This window comes from Thunnus maccoyii, chromosome 13, assembly GCF_910596095.1.
Source record: "Thunnus maccoyii chromosome 13, fThuMac1.1, whole genome shotgun sequence".
NCBI classification, from domain to species: Eukaryota; Metazoa; Chordata; class Actinopteri; order Scombriformes; family Scombridae; genus Thunnus; species Thunnus maccoyii.
The window spans coordinates 4323246-4342808 of record NC_056545.1 but is presented as its reverse complement, the minus strand read 5'-3'; the positions used below and the strand labels follow the sequence as shown (position 1 = coordinate 4342808).

Here is a 19563-nt window from a genome sequence, read left to right as displayed (position 1 = left end):
GGACTTTGAAATGGAATACAGTAGTTAATTTGTAAGCAAGCCAATTCATTTATACAATGTGTTTTGTGCTTGTACTGATTTAGTCGGAATCATTTTCATCCATGCTAGCAGTTAGCATGGCTACATACTTCTGCATTGCTTTAGCCTCAAGCTGTGGTAGCTGCTGCTCGATACCATGAGGCTGATATTAGTGAATTTGAGTGAAATGTGATAACTTTGGCAATCCTTTTAGCTCTAATTAGTAAATGTTAGCATGCTAACACCCTACACTAAGATGCGGACATGGTAAACATTATACCTGCATAACATCAGCATGAGCATTGTCATGTAATCATGTTAGCATGCTGACATTGGCATTAATGCTGCGTTTATATCATATCGGAGTTACTGTATTATAAAAACTTGCAAATAGCCTCTAAGTTGCATTTACAACTGGGAAACTGAGATTTTTCTGAAAGCTCCGATATAGTCAACTTGGCACTTAATAATACAGTAGTACCTGAAAACCAAACAAAAATGGATGCCTCATGTCAGCTAAAGTCCTTCATTCAATGTAATTAAACTTAAATTTAATAATGTAATTTTGCCAATGCATAGTATTGTAAACCCTCATATGACAAACTCCATTATCATACAACCTTCCTGAGTTGTCAGATGACGCTTGTAAGTCCTTAACATGGGAATCTTTCCGATCCTTCCCATCCATCTGATACAGCGTGAACGTGGCATTAGCTCAGCACTGTTGTGCTCAAGTACAGCCAAGAGACTAACAAGATTTTTAGTAAAAATGTAAGCTATATTTCACCAATTGCAGTAGTGGGTATGGCAAACCACAAGAGTGGGCAGGAAAGACATATCGCAAAGGGTGAGTTTGATGCACAGTATGTTGGAGTAGAGCACATCATGTGAGTATAACTGTTAGTTGTATGTTTGAACAAGCTGACAGCTTTGCTTCATTTAAAAACATTTTAAAAACACTGCACTAAGATGGAATAATTATAATTTATTTCTTTAATATAAGTGAAAGCACCACTATACAGTACAGGTATGGAAATGGCATTATGATTTCAAGAAAGAAAACTAGAATATACCATTAAAAATATTAAGATACACATAAACTACAGAAAGCAGACATGATATAAATTAAATACCATATTCTTAACAGCGCAAGGCAAAGTGTATTACAGATTAGCAGTTATCTTCTTGATGTTTACATCTGTAAATAATCTCTGCATTTGGTATTACTGGAGGATAGAGGTGAGGACGACAGGAGCACAAGTGATATTTTAAAATGTCAAAATTACAAATGCCCATAAATGACACAGTTTCCCTGAAATGACACATCTCATACACACTGACATTTTAAATTAAACATATCAAGAAAAATTCAGAATAAGCAAACCAAAACCTTACGGCAATCCACTTCACAATCATCCCATTACTTCCCAAGTAAGCACTCAATCATAACATAGTATAATGCAAGTGATCAAGACAGAAAAAACCCCAAAAGAGATCTCCAGTTATCTACTACACAAAGCAAGTCTGTGTAAGAGGAGCAATCCAGACCGCACTGCAAGGCTCCTACAGGACGACGGCACCTCAACACATTTTCACACACTTTCGGTGACAAAAAGCTAAACTTCACTGGAAGGTATAACTGGTAAAGACGTGTTTGAGAGTAACATTTTACACAGGCAGCTCTAATTACTGACTATATCATCATCACATCTTTGACACAAGCACTTCACCTAGCATGCTTCCGAACATAAACTCTTTTGTATTTAAGGTCTCACAGCATTCAAACATCTAAAAGACCTTCCTGATTTTTATTTTTTGTTATATGATAAAACGCAGTTGCTATTGACCTATTTACTGTACACTGTATACAGCTGCAACACGTGTCCACATGTTTGAGCTGTTAAGGGTCAAGGGTGCTGGAATTTATCCCAGCAAACATTGAGCAACAGGCAGAAAAAGATCCAAACAATCACATTCAAGTTTAATTTGGAGTCTCCAATCAACCTGACTTGCCTGTCTTTGGATAAGGGGAGAAAACCAGAGTGATTCTTTGTATGAAGCTATATAGTTCTCTTGAAAAGGCTCAGGGTTGGCTTAGAATTTGCCATCAAACATGAAACTTCTCCTTGCAAAAGATGGGGAGTTTACGTGTATAAAGACATCGAGCAATATACTCAAGCTCCTTAACCTCGGCTTAAGTTCGGATCTGGTCATCACAACAAATTGCACACAACAATCCAACGTTTGTGGTGAGTGCAGACTACAGCAAAGTGATCCTGTGTGGTGTTCCCAAATTCTCCCCATGTCAATAAAAAGGTGTGTAAAATTCCAGTAGGTGGGAAAGTGTTTTTCTCTCAGTACTGTATCTTTGATTTTGAAAATCAATGCCAATGTGAGCCAATGGAAAAGTTCACGACCCCCCCATACCGTGAAACAGCAGACACTAGAAGTGTCGGGTTTGTGAGACGGATGTGAAGGAGAGATTGAGGTGAATAGGTGAGGGGCGAGAGCCTGTTGGGTAAACCCATTCTAACCTAAATGCAGCGGAAGTGTCCATGACACAGCAGCTAGTGTGTGGTTACCATACAGACTGGGCCTCAACGTTTCTCAACTGCCTCTGCAGGGAGAGAGAGCTGCTCCATTCATGGGCTGGACAGCTAGAAGACCTGCAGTAACTTGAGCATCAACACTCGTTCTTTTCTCTGTCACAGACCCGAGCTCACCTAAGACTTGTCTCGTCTTTCTGCCAGGGCATCTTGACTGAACTGCAGCCACGTATTCTGTTATCCTTGTGATTTCAGCTCAAGGGTTATCCCAGGATATTTCACTGCTATCAAGAGTCATGTGAAAAGAGAGGGATTTGAGTGACGGGGGAGAAACAGGAAAAGACGTGTGTTCTTGGAAAACAACATCAGCAAATCTACTCTGGTCAAATAATGGTTTGGAAAATAGAGCCTTTTTGAGCCTGTCACGATCATAAAAATGTAAATAAAATGCAAATTATTCATTATTTTTCCTACATGAAGAGTTGTTTTTATGCAAGGCAAACACTTGGCAGTACCAACACCTATAAAATTTCACCCGAATTGCATAGTCTCGGGCAGAGAACACTATTCACACAGCTTGCTATGATCTGGTCTAAGAGAACATATAAGAGCTGCTGCTGCTGCTGCTGCAGAAAAGCCAGCAAAGTCATTACAAAAATGCAATTAATAATGAAACTACAGAACGTAAACACAGCTGCTCGTATTTTTCCAAATCCAATCTTCATCTGATGGTGTGTATTTTCTTTCACCCAATTTCAACAATTTTCACTTCTGCATATAAATACTAATACATTTCTGGATTCTTTATGCATGGTGCAGCAGTGTCACCAGCAAGTCAGACAAGGGAATATTTTTAATCCTAAAATCTTAGATCTAATCAAATACTCTAATTATAAAGTGGTTTTAGTTTTAAAAATCGATGTGCAATTTTTGCTTTCAACTGGTAACAATGGCAGCTGTTTTTTCTCTTTCAAGGGACGATTCGCACCATGTTTGTGTTTTATATAAAACTTATCATAAATGAGATGTAAACTGAAGTCTTACCTCAAGCAACTCAATCAAAAATGTGTGACTTGCACACTTAAGATAAAATCTTATCTGTGAATGTGGAACACCTATGTGCAAATATACTATTGTATAAATTTGTTCAATATGGTGGACAGCAAACACCTTTACATTCAAGGCTGCAAAATACCTTTTTTACTCAAAAAAAAAAAAAAAAAAAGGCTCAAGTCAAAGCTTAATATCCAGTCAGTGTTCATTATCTAAAATTCCTGAAGTCCCATCAATCAAAAAACCAGAGAGCCTCTTGACTCAAAGATCTGAGGAGCTGCAGCGGCTTTTGACTTTGGGCACTACTAATATCTCATCCCCATCCCGAATCCTGTAGGAGTGGAGGGCTCGGCAGCCGCACTTCAACTCCTCTGGTCCCACGACTGAACACATCTCCCGGTTAATGTAGAAGAGCCTGATCCCGTTGGTTGGCAGCTGCAGCAGAGCTTTAAGGTGTTTCTTCAGGTCTCCCACCGTCTGCTCCAGACGCAGGCTGACTGCCTCAACCCTCTCGCCCCAGCGAACATCGACCATGGTGGAGCGGGGGCTCAGGTCCACCTCTGCCAGTGGGGCCAGCTGACCATACTTGGATACAAGGATGTGGTACCTGGGAGAATGTAGGGCTCAAGTCAGATCACTGAAAGGTTTTGCTGTAAAGACTAGTGAGTGACATGTAGGTGAGAAGATCTCAGTGAAGATGTGAAAAATTCTTAACATATCTGTTCATTTGAGGGAAGAGTATGTACTGCTTATGTATATGTGTGCAAGTGTAGTTATGTTCCCATTAAAATGTTAAATACATTTTAAAGAAATAGTTCAACATTTGAGGAAATGTGCTTTGCTTTCTCTCCATGAGTGAGATGAGACATCAATATCAGTTTTGTGTCTGTGCGTTCAAAGCTCAAAAAATAAAAGTCATAAAATATATGAACCAACACCTGTAAAGCATACAGATTAAAATGCTGCACACCGTTAATTTAATCTGTATAGAAGCTCAAATGTAAAAATGACAATCTTGGCTTTAGCGTGATTTACAGTGTAATTATTTCGTAGCACACAATACCCAGACGCAGTGACTTTCTAGAGTCAGTGACAGCAACAGGAAGGTTGCCAGATTTAGCACCATTGTGTCTGACCTCTAGTGAAAACTGTGATCAACAACTGTATCTGGCAATCATGCTATAGCTAAAGATGCTGCACAGAAGATCAACATCAAGAAATGATTCCATTGTGTAACTCCTCATTTTTACATACAGCAAATAAGTATTATCTCCCAAAATGTTCAACTATTCTTTTTTTTTTTTTTTAAATTTCTGAAAATTCCCTAATATAAAATATGAATCGAAGTTTTCTCACTTTTTAAAAGGACGTGACAATACAACTTAATTTATGGAGAACACTCGCTGATAACTGATAACTAATTAAGCATAATGACAGTTAACTAATGTTTCCCACCTAAAATTACATTTGTGTGTGTGTGTGTTTTTTATATTAATTTTTTCATCCATCCTGCCATAATGGTAATACAGAGGACAGTTACATGCAACAAGGGACCCTATCTGGACTCAAACCTGGGACATTGAGGTTTACGTACACCCCTGACATCCCCCCTCCATTCATTTTATATTTTTCATCTTTCTGGTGTAGTGGAGGCCTTAAACTGTGAGTGGAGGCATTACATGTTTTGTCTACCCTAGAAGAAGCAGAAACCATGTAAAGGTATTTTTGTATGATTTTCCCTTTTTCGACATGCTGACCTCTCAGCCTCAGTCAAAAGCGTTTTTTGTATCTCAGCTTTTTCATTGAATTTCTTCTGTTTCCACTCAGGTTATTTTATGCGCAAATTAAAAATGAGCATTAAAACCGGTGTATTTAATCGTACCTCGTGTAGTGATTCAGAGGCAGAGAAACACTGATTTCTCTGCCTCTCGCTTGCCGTGAGAAAGCTCTCAACCACCTCCGGGGAATGCGTGTTCGAGATAAGGACCCAGGAACGATTAAATAAAATCCAGGAGAAAAAGACCTGCGCTTTCAAAGCTACTGTAACAGCTGGGCCAATCAAAGCAATTTCCCTTGCCTTTCCAAAACTTCCTCACAAAGCCAATCCCCTGGCCTGGGGTTTCTGGCCAAAACTTGTGGTCCGCCCTGGGAATTCTCCTCTTAGGCTGCAGTGCACAAAGTGCCATTCTGAGAGAAGCCATTTAAGCTAAAAGGCTTCATTTAAGGTGGTAAGCACGGTATAATGGGACAAATAGTGCTGCAGGTGATAACAAGCCAGCATTCCAATTGTCTTTTCCAGCATTCTCCAATAATGGACAGTAAAGTAGCAACAGAAATAAAAGCTTTTGGAACTAATACAGATACTATCTAGCCCAGTTCTTAGTTGCCTTCTCATTTGGCGTTTTATCCTACCTGATTTTCTCATTTCTACAGACCTCTTGTTGAAAGATGACCTGCTTCAAAAGTTAAAATGTTGATTTCCCCACTTTCCCTCCCCGACTGACCCTCAATATCCCCTGTTCCGGGTCCAGTCTCCTTTAAGTTGCCTTTCATTCCCTCTCTACTTATTCTACTGGATACTCTCAGATTTCTCTCTTTCCTTGCAACTAATCCTTCCTCTCCAGCCAACACATCTCTTTCTTTTTATGCCTGTTTTTTAATCGAAACATGTGGACCTAGTCCCACGAGATTTTTAGCACTGCTGAACCTTTACTGCACTCCCAGATTATCCTTTTTTTAAAGAATTTGTTTAGGTATATCATTCTCTATCAGTCGGATTTATGGTTTGAGGCTGCGTTTATGGTTACTCAAAGCCAGACCATGTCAGATCCGTTCACCTGAGAGGCTGTGACCCACCCTACGGGCTCTGATCTCTGGGGGTAGCAAGGCCACAGCCTCATCTGAAAGGAAAGGGGATAGCTTTGCGTTCGCATGCTTACTCAGTGTATCCGACAACCCCATAACACCCACATGCAGTCACGGTGATCCCCGACCTCGAAGCCTACACTGAGAACCTGGATTCGAACCAAGACTACGACTATGTGCTCATTGACAGGAGGGAAAGAAATGAAAACAAGGATTTGATGAAGTTTAGAAAAATGTCTGTAGGCCTTTTTGATGGTTGCAGTGATGTATGATGGACATGATGGCACCAGTGAGCTTCAAAGGCGCATAGCATAATCACGAAATGCATCTTGGATCTTGCAAGCTCCAGTGACATCAGAGAACAAATCAATCTCCTGACTTAAGGTTTGAGGTTGACAGAGAAGGTGTATATATTTAAAAAAAAAAAAATCAACCTGCTACCTTGTGTATCAGTTTTCCAATCAGAGAATTTGCAGCACAAAGGACTCATTGAACAGGGAGAGACTGGTGGCATTGTCTCCCAAAGGTTAGTTTCCCCCAGTCAGGGACTACACCTTCCTTCAACAAATCCCTCCCCAACATTCTGCTGAGGTTAAGTGGAATGCAGTCAGTGAGGAGCGTGGGCAATTATTTGACCGCTGTCGGTCCCTGAGGAGGGCTTTCCCAAAAAATCATATCACATACTGTAAATATATTGAACACAAAGAGTGGGTTGTTGCTATTGTTACAACTTTGTAGGTGTTCGGGTAAGAATCCTCCACGTGGGAGAACGTATCCACACTTGGTGCTTAACATTTTAGCTTTTCGCTGATGTGGGTTATTAAAGACTGACTGCAATATTTATGGATTTGAGATGCTGGAATCTAAATCTCCTCATCAAACCCTTTGATAGAAGAGATTACGATGAATCAAAATGTATCATGGCGTTAAATACCTGCATGTCTCGGGGTCGATCAAGTCTATTCTACGTCTGTTGAGATGTCAAAAATGGAGGATTAATTGTAAATGATTGTATGGATATTGATAGACATTCCTAACAAAAACATATCAAATACTTCATTAACTTTTCTGTATATTTTACAAAATGAATATTAGGGCCATTCCTGAGCTATTGTATCATTTATAACAAGCCAGGTTTAACAGTCAGCTGTCTGAGCTAAATGCAGTCTGATCCAACCTTCATAAAGGTTATACTGTTCAGTTTTTCATCATTTTAGAGGCTGTAGTTTGTGATGCTGCTGAATTATATTGTGTTATACAATATATTTAGTCTCCTCATTAATGTAAAAGCATTTTTTGCCATAAAAAGTCTTGGCTACACGGTAAAATAATTAATTTAATATGCAATATAAAGATTCTCTATTTTACCATGCACGAGTTGAATGTTAACTGTTTGTTTTATACTTGAATTCGACATGCAACATCAGCTACTTCTTGTGGCATTATGACAAAGAGCTGCAACGATTTAGTCGATTCATCGATTTGAGTTGTTTTTAAGAAGAAAAAAAAGTCCAAATTCTCTGATTCTCACTTCTCAAATGTGAATATTTTCTTGTTTCTTAACTCTTTCTATGATAATAAACTTAATATCTTTGGGTTGTGGACTGTTGGTCAGGACAAAAGGAAGACATCTTAAGCTTTGGGAAATAGTGATCAACATTTTTCACCATTTTCTAACATTTTATGGACCAAACAACTAATTAATTAATCGATAATCAACAGATTAATTGATAATGAAAACAGTTGTTAGTCGCAGCGCTACTGGGGATATCAATAATAAAAAAGCAAGGTTTTTAACAAATCTTCAGCCCTTATAAATTTGGAAACTGTTTCAGTTCGATATTTAGCCCTAGGTGATTGGTATTGGTTCTAAAAATTCAAAAAACATCCCTACTGTGTATTATTCTTCTACTTCTGGAGGTATTAAAGCACCACACTCACTGCCCTTTTTTCTGTGAACAAGTATCATCCAAGAGTGTAAAAGTCATAAAATAACAGCCCACCCATCACTAAAGATGCCCACCTTGAAATGAGGTGAAAAGTGATAAATATGTGTATGTGTATAATACATGCTTATGTTTGAGTACCTCTCAGGAAGCTCCTGTTCTGGGCAGTCCTGGTAGTACCTGATGAAGAACCTCTCAGCATCCTCTCTCTCTCCACCAGACACCGCACCCCCATTCAACACCACGACAGATGGCAGCCTGCAGGCAACAGCAGTGCAAGAATATGATAAAAGTTCATTTGTAAGTATGACGTTCAATCAAAGGTCAATAAAGATTTGATGTGTATGTGTTTGTAAGTTCAGACATACTGTGCTAAAAGGAGGCTACGTCTCTCGTGGGTGGTGTAAGGCTGCAATAAAGGAATTCCCTTTGCTTTGACTTCTTCCAGCTTAGGGAAAAAATTCAGCCTTTCAATGTCCTCCCACTTACTAAGCCCTTGAACGACAGAACATCATAGAGTTTTAGGGTCACAGTGAATACTTGTTTACACCATACACTGACAGATGAAAATGTGCACAGCCTTCATTATCTCTCTCAAGACCTGAGTTGTTGAGGTTGATGCTTCGCAGGTTGGGGAAGAGGCGCTTCAATGTTTCCTGAGTGTCACCCACACAGGCCACACTGTTATTGGCCAGGACCAGTGTGCTCAGACTGGGGTACATCTGCCCAAACTTCCTCACTTCTGCCCATTCCTGCAGCTGGTTGTCTGTGATCTGCAGCAGGCGTAGCGACGGACAAGACGTCTTGGATTCTGACACAGTGTTGTATCCATTCAGGCACAGGAAAAGCTCCTCCAGCCTGGATGAACAGGAACAGTAAATTGCTAAAGTTTGAGAAACATGCAATAGGTATAATATAAAACATTTTTCATTGAATATGTTTTCTGGACAATGCTGAGCATCTCCCGGCTCTTTGTGGTTGGCTAAATAATTTCCAAGAACAGCTGGGCACTGTAGTTTTATGCAAACACTACTTAAGGAGCAGATGCAGTTGTTGGGGACTATTTTTAGCTGCAGATGATTAATGCGCATTTTGTTCTCTGATGAGTATTCACAGTGGCAGGACAACGGTGTATGTGGGTTTAAAATGTAATTAAGGAAAATGTCACCTAGTGAAACCGTGTGACTAACTGATGTGTTTTTAATAGCTTTTGGATTACAACGACAGAGCTCAGAGATAGATCAGGCTTTGGATACACACTGGTTTTGGTCTTCCATGGGATTTGTTAACAGTGACAAATAACAGTAATGCCAGCCTTACTCTGGAAAAAAAGGCCGGGTTGTGCTGTGTATACTGGTCTACCCTTGCTTCATTGTTCAGTGATTCCATCGACATCACAACTACGGACAACATTTACATGTTTCGTCACTTACTCTGGTGTGTTTTGTGTGAGCGTGTGCACGGTGTCCCAGCTGACTTGTGTATTATTGAGGACAAGTCGTCGGACTCGGGAGAAAACCTCAGCCATGCTGGGCTCCAGCTCTACGCTGCTCAGAGGGTTCATGCTCAGGTTCAGGAAGTCCAGGTGGGGGATGTTGGAAATGATGGTGCAGATCTAAGAAACGCAAGTGTTAATATAAAAAAAAAAAGAAAAAAAAAAAGAAATCTTAGAAATTTTTATAAATAATTAAACCAAATCAAAAACTAATACACAACTCTTAACAGCATTTGGATTTTTGGAAGATGTTTTAAAATTGCGTCATCAACAGCAGTCCAAATTAATTAATTGCATGTGCCTTTACTCCTTTACGAAAAACTGTTTTTTCATCATCATGGCGACCAGCAGGTTTTGATGAGGCGTCTTCTTCTCAAGTGTTAAACAACGCCATAGATATATAAACATTAAGCTAATACAGACCTTCCTCACTACGTGTATTTTGACCTGTCTGCAAGCAAAGCACAGGTGTAACCAATAACATTAATAATGCCTATGTTCCATTTAGATGTGCCAGTATGATCAATACCAGGGGACTGGAAGACCCCCAGTAACGTAGTCATCGTTAATGTTATTAGTAACACTTGTGCTCTACAAGTTCAACTGTCTGCTGTGAATGAGGTCTGTTTGCTTCTCTCTTATATTTACATGGAAAATATAGTAAATCACAAGCTTTATTTATAGGGACATTAGTAAAAAAGAAAGATATTTCAGGGCATTTTTAAATTTTGGGTCAAACATGCACACTTTTTTAAAGAGGTCATTTTATGCCCCTTTTTCAGTTTCATATTCTCATTTTTGTGGTCTGTTTACAAACATTTGCATGTTTTTATGGTCAAAAAGCACCTAGTTACAGCTGTACAAGCCGTAGATGCAGCCCCTCTGTCTCACTCAGCCTGAAACGGTGTCTGCTCAGTGCCCCTTGCTTCTGATTGGCTGACTGTTTTGAAACACGCCCAGGGCCAACCACAGATAACACACCGTAGCACGCGGAGAGCAGAAGAGAGGAGAGATACTAGCACGACCATAACTGACAGCCTAACGCAGTAGAGACTCTTACACTGAGCTGACATGAAACGAGTGCACATAAATTAGGTAAATAACATAAATAAAAATATTTTGCTTCTTTCAGGAGGGGCGGGCTGCCGCTTCAAGGCAATGGTAGGGGAAATGCTGAGCATATAGTTGTGCCATCATAATCTTACAGAAGTCCTTTAAAGGAGCTTATAGATGCTCATTTAAAGGTATAGTTTCTAAGCATTTTGATACTTTCACAGTATTTATATAGCAGCTAGACCTGCTTTATGATCAAAAGAAAGAGAGAAATGGAAATCTCCCTTTCTACAGTATGTCCCCTTTAAATGCTTCTTATACTGTGCTATTTTTTTTACTTCCATTTTAGTCCTGAAAAGTAAGAAAAATGTTTATTTGTTTCATTCAATTTAAGTATTATCTGGTTTAGTTTTGGATTTAGTGATTAAAGGCTATAGTTTTGCTTTTATTTGATTAACAACTGCAAAAGCCACCAAATGGAAATATCCAACCACAGATCAATTAACCTGAGTGGGAACAAGTGGCACAGCGGGAGGGAACTCAGTCCCTCTCAGCCTCCAGCCAGCTCTCACCACAAAGCTGTTACATGTACTGTTTAATAGCATAATGGTATAATTCATGTAGGATGACAAGGGCCTGCTCCAATGTGGATGTTTTTTTTTTTTTTGAAAGGATTATCTGTTTACATTCAAATGATATATCTGTATTTGTGTAAACCTGTATCAACAACATGCAGGCATAGAAGAAAACACAGATACAAAAGACCTTTTTTCACTTTAGACGAGTCACAGTAGGAAAGCCCAGGTGTAAATAATAATGCCTCAATTTCAGGGTCTTGATATTGTGCATACTGGCTCACTGTGACACTGTCATGGCTTACTGGGACACTCGAATTGAATAGAGCCATCGTTATTAGAAACACCTGTAGTCAAACTGAATTTTCCATTATAATTTATTCCAAACCTTTGAAGCACAAAAATGAATCTTGGCAGCACTGTTTCTTAATTTTTCAGAGCAGCTACAGATACCAGCCACTGAAGAATTCATTATGGTAAAACTAACATGCCTCCATGCACATGTTTATTCCCTGTCCCACTTTTGGGGATAGACAAATAAGTCACACAGGCTTATTTGTCTCGACATTTGCAGAGGGGAGTCACCAGACACGAACTGCCTCCCCAGCAGCTAATATGAAGAACGACAACTGAATGACTCATAATCATCTAGTTTTAAATTCCACAGTTAATAACTCATAGTACAAAATCAAATAAAAGCTGGTATTCAAATAATGTTATCCACCACAAACAAATATATGAGATCAATGAGTCTGTCTCTGATGTGACACCCACCTCTCCCCAGTCATTCAGTTGATTGTAGGACAGGTCCAGTTCTATCACATGGGCACAGAAAGCTGCAATGTCCGACCTGTCACCGGCTTTAGTGATTCCACAGTCATTCAGAACCAGTATGCTGGGCAAGAACAGGCGATCTGCAAACAGGAAAGACATGCAGGAGGTGTGCGCTACTTTCAGGGATTTTGTCGAGGACAGAAAAAAAATGTGATGATGTAGGGTTGTACTTTTGACTAGTCATGGCAGTGCTCACTTAGCATGATCAATTAATTGAATTACATCTTTAAATCTGGACTGGGTTGCACCAGCTAACCGTAATCTTGATTTACAAAATCAGGTTGCACCATTAAAGCTTAAAGAGAACCTATTATGCTCATTTCCGGCTCTATATTTTTATTCTGGGACACCACTAGAGTAGCTTTGCATGATTCGCAGTTAAAAAAAACTCCTTATTTATCTCATGCTGGCCCTTTAAGCAGCCCCTCAGTTCAGCCTCTGTCTGAAACAGACCGTTTTAGCTCCTGTCTCTTTAAGGCCCCCCTCCTGGTGAGCCCACTCTGTTCTGATTGGCCAGCTTTCCGGTAGCCTGCTGAAGGGCAGCCATATCAGATTTGTGTTAAATTACCACTGATGAAAACCCATTAAAAGCTTTTAAATGACTTAATAACGAGGGACTTTTATTGTGAAGAATGTACAGGAAATGAAACATGTTCCTCACAAAATGCGCGGAGCTTCATTAGCGGCGCTAAAAACTGGTCAACACAACAACATATGCAGATATTTGAAGCTCTTTGTTCATATGTTTATTTCATTATTTGACACTTTCGCCACATTTAATGTGAACATCCGGCATTGCAACATTATATTTATTACTGAAAATAAGGAAAAGCATAATAGGTCCTCTTTAAGAAAAGCCTTAGCTGGTATACACTTAGGGGCCAAAAAATAAAATAAAACTAACTACAAATCCTTTGTATATAGGCAAATATAGGCACAACTTTTTTTAAAATCTATTTGTATAACTGGAGAAATATGCATGTTTGAGAATTAGTAGCATCGTAGGAAGAGGGAAATATCTGATATGCTAAACTAACTTATTTGGTCATTTGGTCTAGCTAGTTATTCTAGTTGTTGGCATTAAGTTTTGTAATTTGAGGTTAAGGGACATATTCTCTTGGAAGCGCAATGACCAGTGCAAGCAGCGCTCTGACTGTTTGGTATTTTCCTGACCTTGAAACTCACTTTGCGCACCTGTGTGGTATTTTGCGGACCAGCGCAGAGCGCACGGTGCACAGGTGGAAGGAGAGGCTCAGATAGGTGCGAGATTCATTCAAATGAAGCAGCTCAAAGACATTTGTTGTACTTTGGTTGAAATTTGGGCCCACATGTTGCCCTGAACACAGATGTTTCAGTACCATGTTTATTTGTGGCGCAACGTCAATCCACTGCTGCTTTGGTGATTTTATCAACAGGATTAATGCTTAAAATATGAACAATTTATTTCAATTAAACACCAAAATCGGCACAGAAAATAATGTTTAATGTGGTTAAAGCAGGAAAGTTTTTTACTCTTACAGTATCTGCTGTCCACAGCTATTTTATATAAAAGCTTCTCCTTCAGTTCATTAAATCCCTGCAGCATCTGAAGGCAGCAGGACTGATATGTTGATACATCCGCAGCCTCTGAGAAGTGCCAGGCCAGGGCAGAGTGCTGGTATGCACGGCCGTTCGCTGTATTTACCTTCATTAAATCACCTGAAAACAACACTGGGCTGCGACATTATAACCACACACACCTCTACACACATCAAACTGGTCGGTTATAACTCGACATTCTGCTTTTTTATGAAGGAGACGTCGGGTTAGCAGGGCTCATCAGCCTTTTCCCAACTTTCTTTTGAACAAAAGTAGCGTCTCATATTTTATCCTTGAAACACACTGCACACTGTTGTGTGACAATAATTACTAAACTATGTGACCATGTGTCAGGTGAGATACATTAGAATTACTGCTGAAATAGCAGTCTGATATAATCATATAAGTGGCTTCACAAGATGCCACACGCAGTCCATTTGCCTAAGATCTACCACCTTGCACTTGTTGTTGCACTTGCACAGTTAAATAGGGCCCTTAGTGTGTTTTTTATGTGAAACATGTCAACCATATTCCATTTTACCTCTTTTACTCTTCTGTCTAAACGGGTCAGAAATTAGCATGCTAATGTTAGCTTTGTCAGTTGGGTCATTCAGCTAGCTTTCACAACAGTTCCACCTGGCAGGTAGAAGGTGGAAATATTTAGCAACAACTAATCTCTACGTAATTGGTGCGGTGCAACTGGTTTTAATTTAGTGATGTGTAAATCTCCATTTAGTAAACACTTAGGTTATAATTAGGCTAAGTTTGAACCTCTGAACAGCTGGTGCGAGCGGCTCCTGGAGTCTGCCTGGTTATAACCCTGACATCATTCCCCAGCATCATCTCTCACCTTTGACCGGGGATCCTGGAGGGCTGGGCAGAACCACCACTCCCTGGCCGTAGGGGAAGTTCTCCGGGTTGTACTTCTCACTGAGGACTCGGACGAAGGTGTGCACCTCCTCTTCATCAGAGGACTCCATTGTACCAGTCCTGAGCAGGAATCCCAGGGAGAGACAAAGAAACAGAGGGAGCAAACAACAGTTAGTTTTTTTTTTTGTTGTTTTTTTTAGCCCTGCAGGGTTTTCCAATATTGGCAAAAAACTACTTATTTACTAACTGTGGGTTTATTACAACAAATATATCAGTTCAGTATGGTTCTGTTTCACTATTTGATGGGTATGCAGCAAATAAATAGTGAATTTATTAGGGACTATTTTCAGCTGTGGTGCTCTAGTGAGTATTTATGGCACAAAGATTAACTAAAAATAAACTACAGTTTGCGTGTTCATGGTAATGAAGGAGCGCGTGACCCAGTACGACAGTGTGAATAAGCTTTATCACAACCTACAAGCTGGAACAAGAGAATTTTAGTATTTTTGACTCAAAATAGTTGGAAATTAATTTTCTGTCAATTAACTGATCATTGCAGCTCTACTTTAAGTGAAAAGAAAATAATTTTTTTTTTTTTGGAGATATTGATTTACATGTAAAGCTGCAATAAAAGGTGACAGTAGCAGTAAATTTAATGTGCTCACTGTAACATTGTGAGGATTAACAGTGACAGTCTTAATGATTAATATCCACACAGCTGCATCTATTTAGGAGACTTGTATCGGTCAAACATGGGAGCAACTCTTCTGTTTGTTGGCATGTTTTGTGTTTTCTCCTTCAGGAGACCTTCGGTCTCGTTCTGCCTGCCGATCTCCTACGAGGTAAAGGGTCACACACACACTTACAGTACACCCTGTTGCTCAAAGGAAACTCAGACCGGCCTCTGCTAACGGCTGCTCGTGTTCCTGCTAAAAATGACTTTAGCATTTTGGGAGATTTATGCACAGCTCAGAGTGGCCCACCATAAATATATTGATCAGTTCATCTGCATTAAGAAATATCTTAAGACTTATTAAACTGCACTGAATAAAGTTGCACAGAGAGTATGAACTGACATCTACTTTGGAAAATGTTTGTTTTGTAGTTAAAAAGCCCAAACATGCAAAAAAAAACCCTTGCAGGATCATATAAAGTAACACAGTGACAGTGGAAGCAGTGTAACCAGTTTAACCAGTATAACTCTGGTTCACTGAAGCATTTTAGGGGTTAAATGCACTTCTTAGGTAATAGTAAAGTCTTTTTTTTCTTTCAATTTTACCTGCATTTCCAAGCTCTTTTTAATCAAATAATAAATAAAAACTGGAATTCTTTTTTGAGTGTGTGCTCCAAAAAAATTATAATAACATAAAGTCACACCATCCACCCTTATTTTCCCAGCCAGACAAAGGATTTAAACTGGCTGAGAAGGATTATCACTGCTGCTAATACCGGTTAGACGTAGATTTAATAGCACGAATACTACAATAGTAAAATAGTAGTAGTAGTAGTAATAATAGTAGTGTTTGTTTGATTAACTGGCAAAAACGAGCTGTTTAGATAACCACAATGTCAATGTATATTAATCTGTACTGTCCCTTTTTAAATAACCCAATTAAAAATATAAGAATAATGTAGTAGAAACAGCAGTAGTGGTGGTAGCTGCAGTAAGAGCAACTGTATTCATTTACCTGATAATTTAACAGGGACAAGACAGACGTTATAGAGGGGAAAAGGCCTCTCTGGCAAGGCCTTTGACAGCTAAACAAATAAATGGATATGAAACTCATTCAAACTATGAAGAAGAGGTATCTATGCATGTATGTACTGTGTAGGTCTTGACATGGCTGCCACGAGCAGCCAGATTTAGATCACTGTCAAGCACTTCAAATCTTCTCACTTCAAAATCACTTCACTCGGTCTGGATTCTCGACATTTTTCTTCTGTGTTCTGTGTTGTGCTGGTGTGTATGTGCTAGATAAAAAAAAGCTCTAAAAATAACCCCATCAACATCGCAGAATAACTGACAAGACAAGAGACGCAGAAACGTGAGAGCCGCAGCAGCACTGACAAGAGCAGGTGCAGAGCTGACACCAGTATACTTCTTAACGAAGCTGGGACACCTGTTCTTACTGAAATCCATTTTGTGTAGTTCTGTAATAAATGATTAGTTGACTAAGCAACAGTCAATCAACACTAGGTCTGCAATCAATTATTATTTTTATTATCAATTAATATGCAGATTTTTTTCCCCCGATTAATCGTTCGGTCTATAAAATGTCAGAAAATAGTGAAAAATGATGTTACAATTTCACAGAGCATTACAGCATTAAATCTTCACATTTAAGAAGTTGAAAACACTTTTTTTTTTTTAAATTTTTGCTTAAAAACAAAAGACTAAAACGATTATTTGATTATCTTGCCGATAAATATTCTGTTGATCTACTTATCGATTAATTGACAGATCCTTTAAGCTCTAATCAACACAAAATTAATCACAAACAATTTTGATACATGATCTATCTTTTAAGCAAAAATGCCATGAGTGAGCTTCTCAAATGTGTGGATTTCCTGCTTTTTTTTCTATTTTATGGAATTGTAACACAAATATCTTTGGGATTTTTTTACATTTACACATGCATTTTATAGACTAAACAATTCATTAACAATTAATTGTTTAGTCACATAAACAGCTGCAGCCCACAAATGTACGCTTGACACACACAAACAGAGAAAACCAGACTACAATTTGTGTAGTACCGTGTAGTAACGTGTTTTAACTATTCTTTTTGTCATTTTCGATTAACGACATACTGACTGTGGAATAAAAAAAACAACAACACTAACAACTATTATCATTGCAGCTATAAATAATTAAAATACACAGACCATTCAGTCAACTTTGGCAGCTAACAGCTGATGGCTTGTTGCCAGCTTGGCAACCAAATCTAAAGCGTACTAAAGCCCTGCAGTAGAAACAGCAGCAGCAGTGGAAAAAACAGTAGAAATGAAGGTGGTGGTAACAAAAGTATCATTATTACTGTACGCAGTTTAAGTTCAGTATGTTTTGCTGCTTCTCAGGCCAAAAAACAAACTATTTTGTCCTGCTTTTATGCATGTTGCATTAATCAATTAGTATATGATGATGACTATTATAACTGCAGTAGTATCGTTATGTGATGACATCATTCTTATCGGGACATAGCTATAACCTCAACCGTGTCTGTCCGCACACAGCATCCAGGTGCCGGGACTCACAGTCTCTCTTCAGCCCTGATCAGCCCTATCAGTTTCAGACAAACGGGTACTGATCATCTTAAACTCAGCCCACCTGAGGTGGTGTGTTTGCCAAATGACTTATCGTTGCGTCCGGACTCCGTCTGATGTTTCTATCATAGTTTCTAATTTCATAGATCCTTTTGATTCTTACCTCTGATGTAGCAGAGACCAAAGGAAAGCTTGTTTTCAACGACACATCAGATCACATGCTTTCTTCCCCCTGCGAGAGAAAATGTTGATGAGAACTTTGATGAAACAAGAAGAGGAGACTCAGAAAAAAAAAAAAAATCAGTGGAAACTCATTTATATGCATGCAAATATAAAATGTCCAAGACAGCTTTATGGTATATGAAGGGAGAAAAACTACCATGAAATACTGCCTTTGTTCATTATAAGGCTGACAAAAGAAAAGTGGAGTGACAGCTGGGTTTCAGGCAGAGTCAACGTAGACATCTTTCTAGTCTTTTAAAATGGTCTGGTGAACATATGTCAGACTTCTGGAGAGAAAACCACCCATTAAAAACCAGTCCATATAATGTTACAATTTTTGTGAAATATCTTTTTCATAAATTGGCTGTTTGAATAGTTTTTTTTTTCAGCCTTTTAAATTCACCAAACACATCAAACAGTAAGTTATTTTTCTTTAAAAGTTCAACTTCTGTTTTCTGTTCTCTTGGATCTTTAATGACTGTTTTTAGTTGTATTTTGGTGTCCTTTTGTGGTGTGTTCCTTTTGCCTTTTGTCTCGATGCTTTTAACGTTTTATGTAATGCACTTTGAATTGCCTCGTTGTTGAAAGGTGCTATATAAATAAACTTGCCTTGCCTGCTAAAACTCTGCTCGCTACTGCCCTCCGCGGTGTGGCTAGTTAAAGCATCAATGCCAAACTGATCAGATAAAGAGATCCAGTTTTACAGAAAATAACAAATGGTGTTGATCGATGTTTTGATGCCGAATTGTATAGCGATCCACATTGATTCATCAAAGATCAAAGGTCTTACTGTACTTTTTATCTACACTTGGTTAATAAGCATGGACACATTTAACTAACTGATTTTTCAACCGGGTTCAACGACAGTCTTCAGAGAGCACGGCACGCTGCGAAAGACCGAGGCCTGCTTGCGCAATATCGGTTGTGCAAAAACCAACATACTAAATAACAAACTGAAAGTCGACATTTTGACAGTAGCGGATGATACACTGATTAATTTCACGGCCATACAAGCCTACAATAGCACTGTCAACCTGGGGAAAAGTGTGTGCAACATGTTTGAAGTAGGACCAGGTCGTGCAGCGCTGTAGCTAACTTTACCTTCATAGATAAAGGAAAAAGGTGATGAGATTTCGGAGGTTGATAAACTCGAGACAATGTCAGGACCTCCCGAGCAAACAACCGCATGTAATCATATTGTGTTTTGTAACTGATACGGTATAGTTTAAGACCGTTGCACTCAC

General features: G+C 39.0%; 1 protein-coding gene across 3 annotated transcripts in view; it reads right to left on the bottom strand.

Moving 5' to 3' along the window:
• tecta (tectorin alpha) overlaps positions 1–19563 on the bottom strand; it is a 52016-nt gene that overhangs the window by 32368 nt on the left and 85 nt on the right. The window contains exons 1-9 of one of the 3 annotated variants that reach the window (XM_042431541.1): positions 19421–19521; positions 18261–18329; positions 14814–14953; positions 12326–12465; positions 9862–10043; positions 9030–9286; positions 8797–8923; positions 8570–8686; positions 989–4224 (exon numbers count right to left, since the gene is read on the bottom strand). In XM_042431541.1, the coding sequence (XP_042287475.1) occupies positions 3879–4224; positions 8570–8686; positions 8797–8923; positions 9030–9286; positions 9862–10043; positions 12326–12465; positions 14814–14943 (1299 nt within the window). In that variant the 5' untranslated portion in view covers positions 14944–14953; positions 18261–18329; positions 19421–19521 and the 3' untranslated portion in view covers positions 989–3878. Of the gene's footprint in view, positions 1–988; positions 4225–8551; positions 8687–8796; positions 8924–9029; positions 9287–9861; positions 10044–12325; positions 12466–14813; positions 14954–18260; positions 18330–19420; positions 19522–19563 lie in introns of those variants that run through there. The other 2 variants (XM_042431539.1, XM_042431542.1) reach the window with 2 other exon arrangements.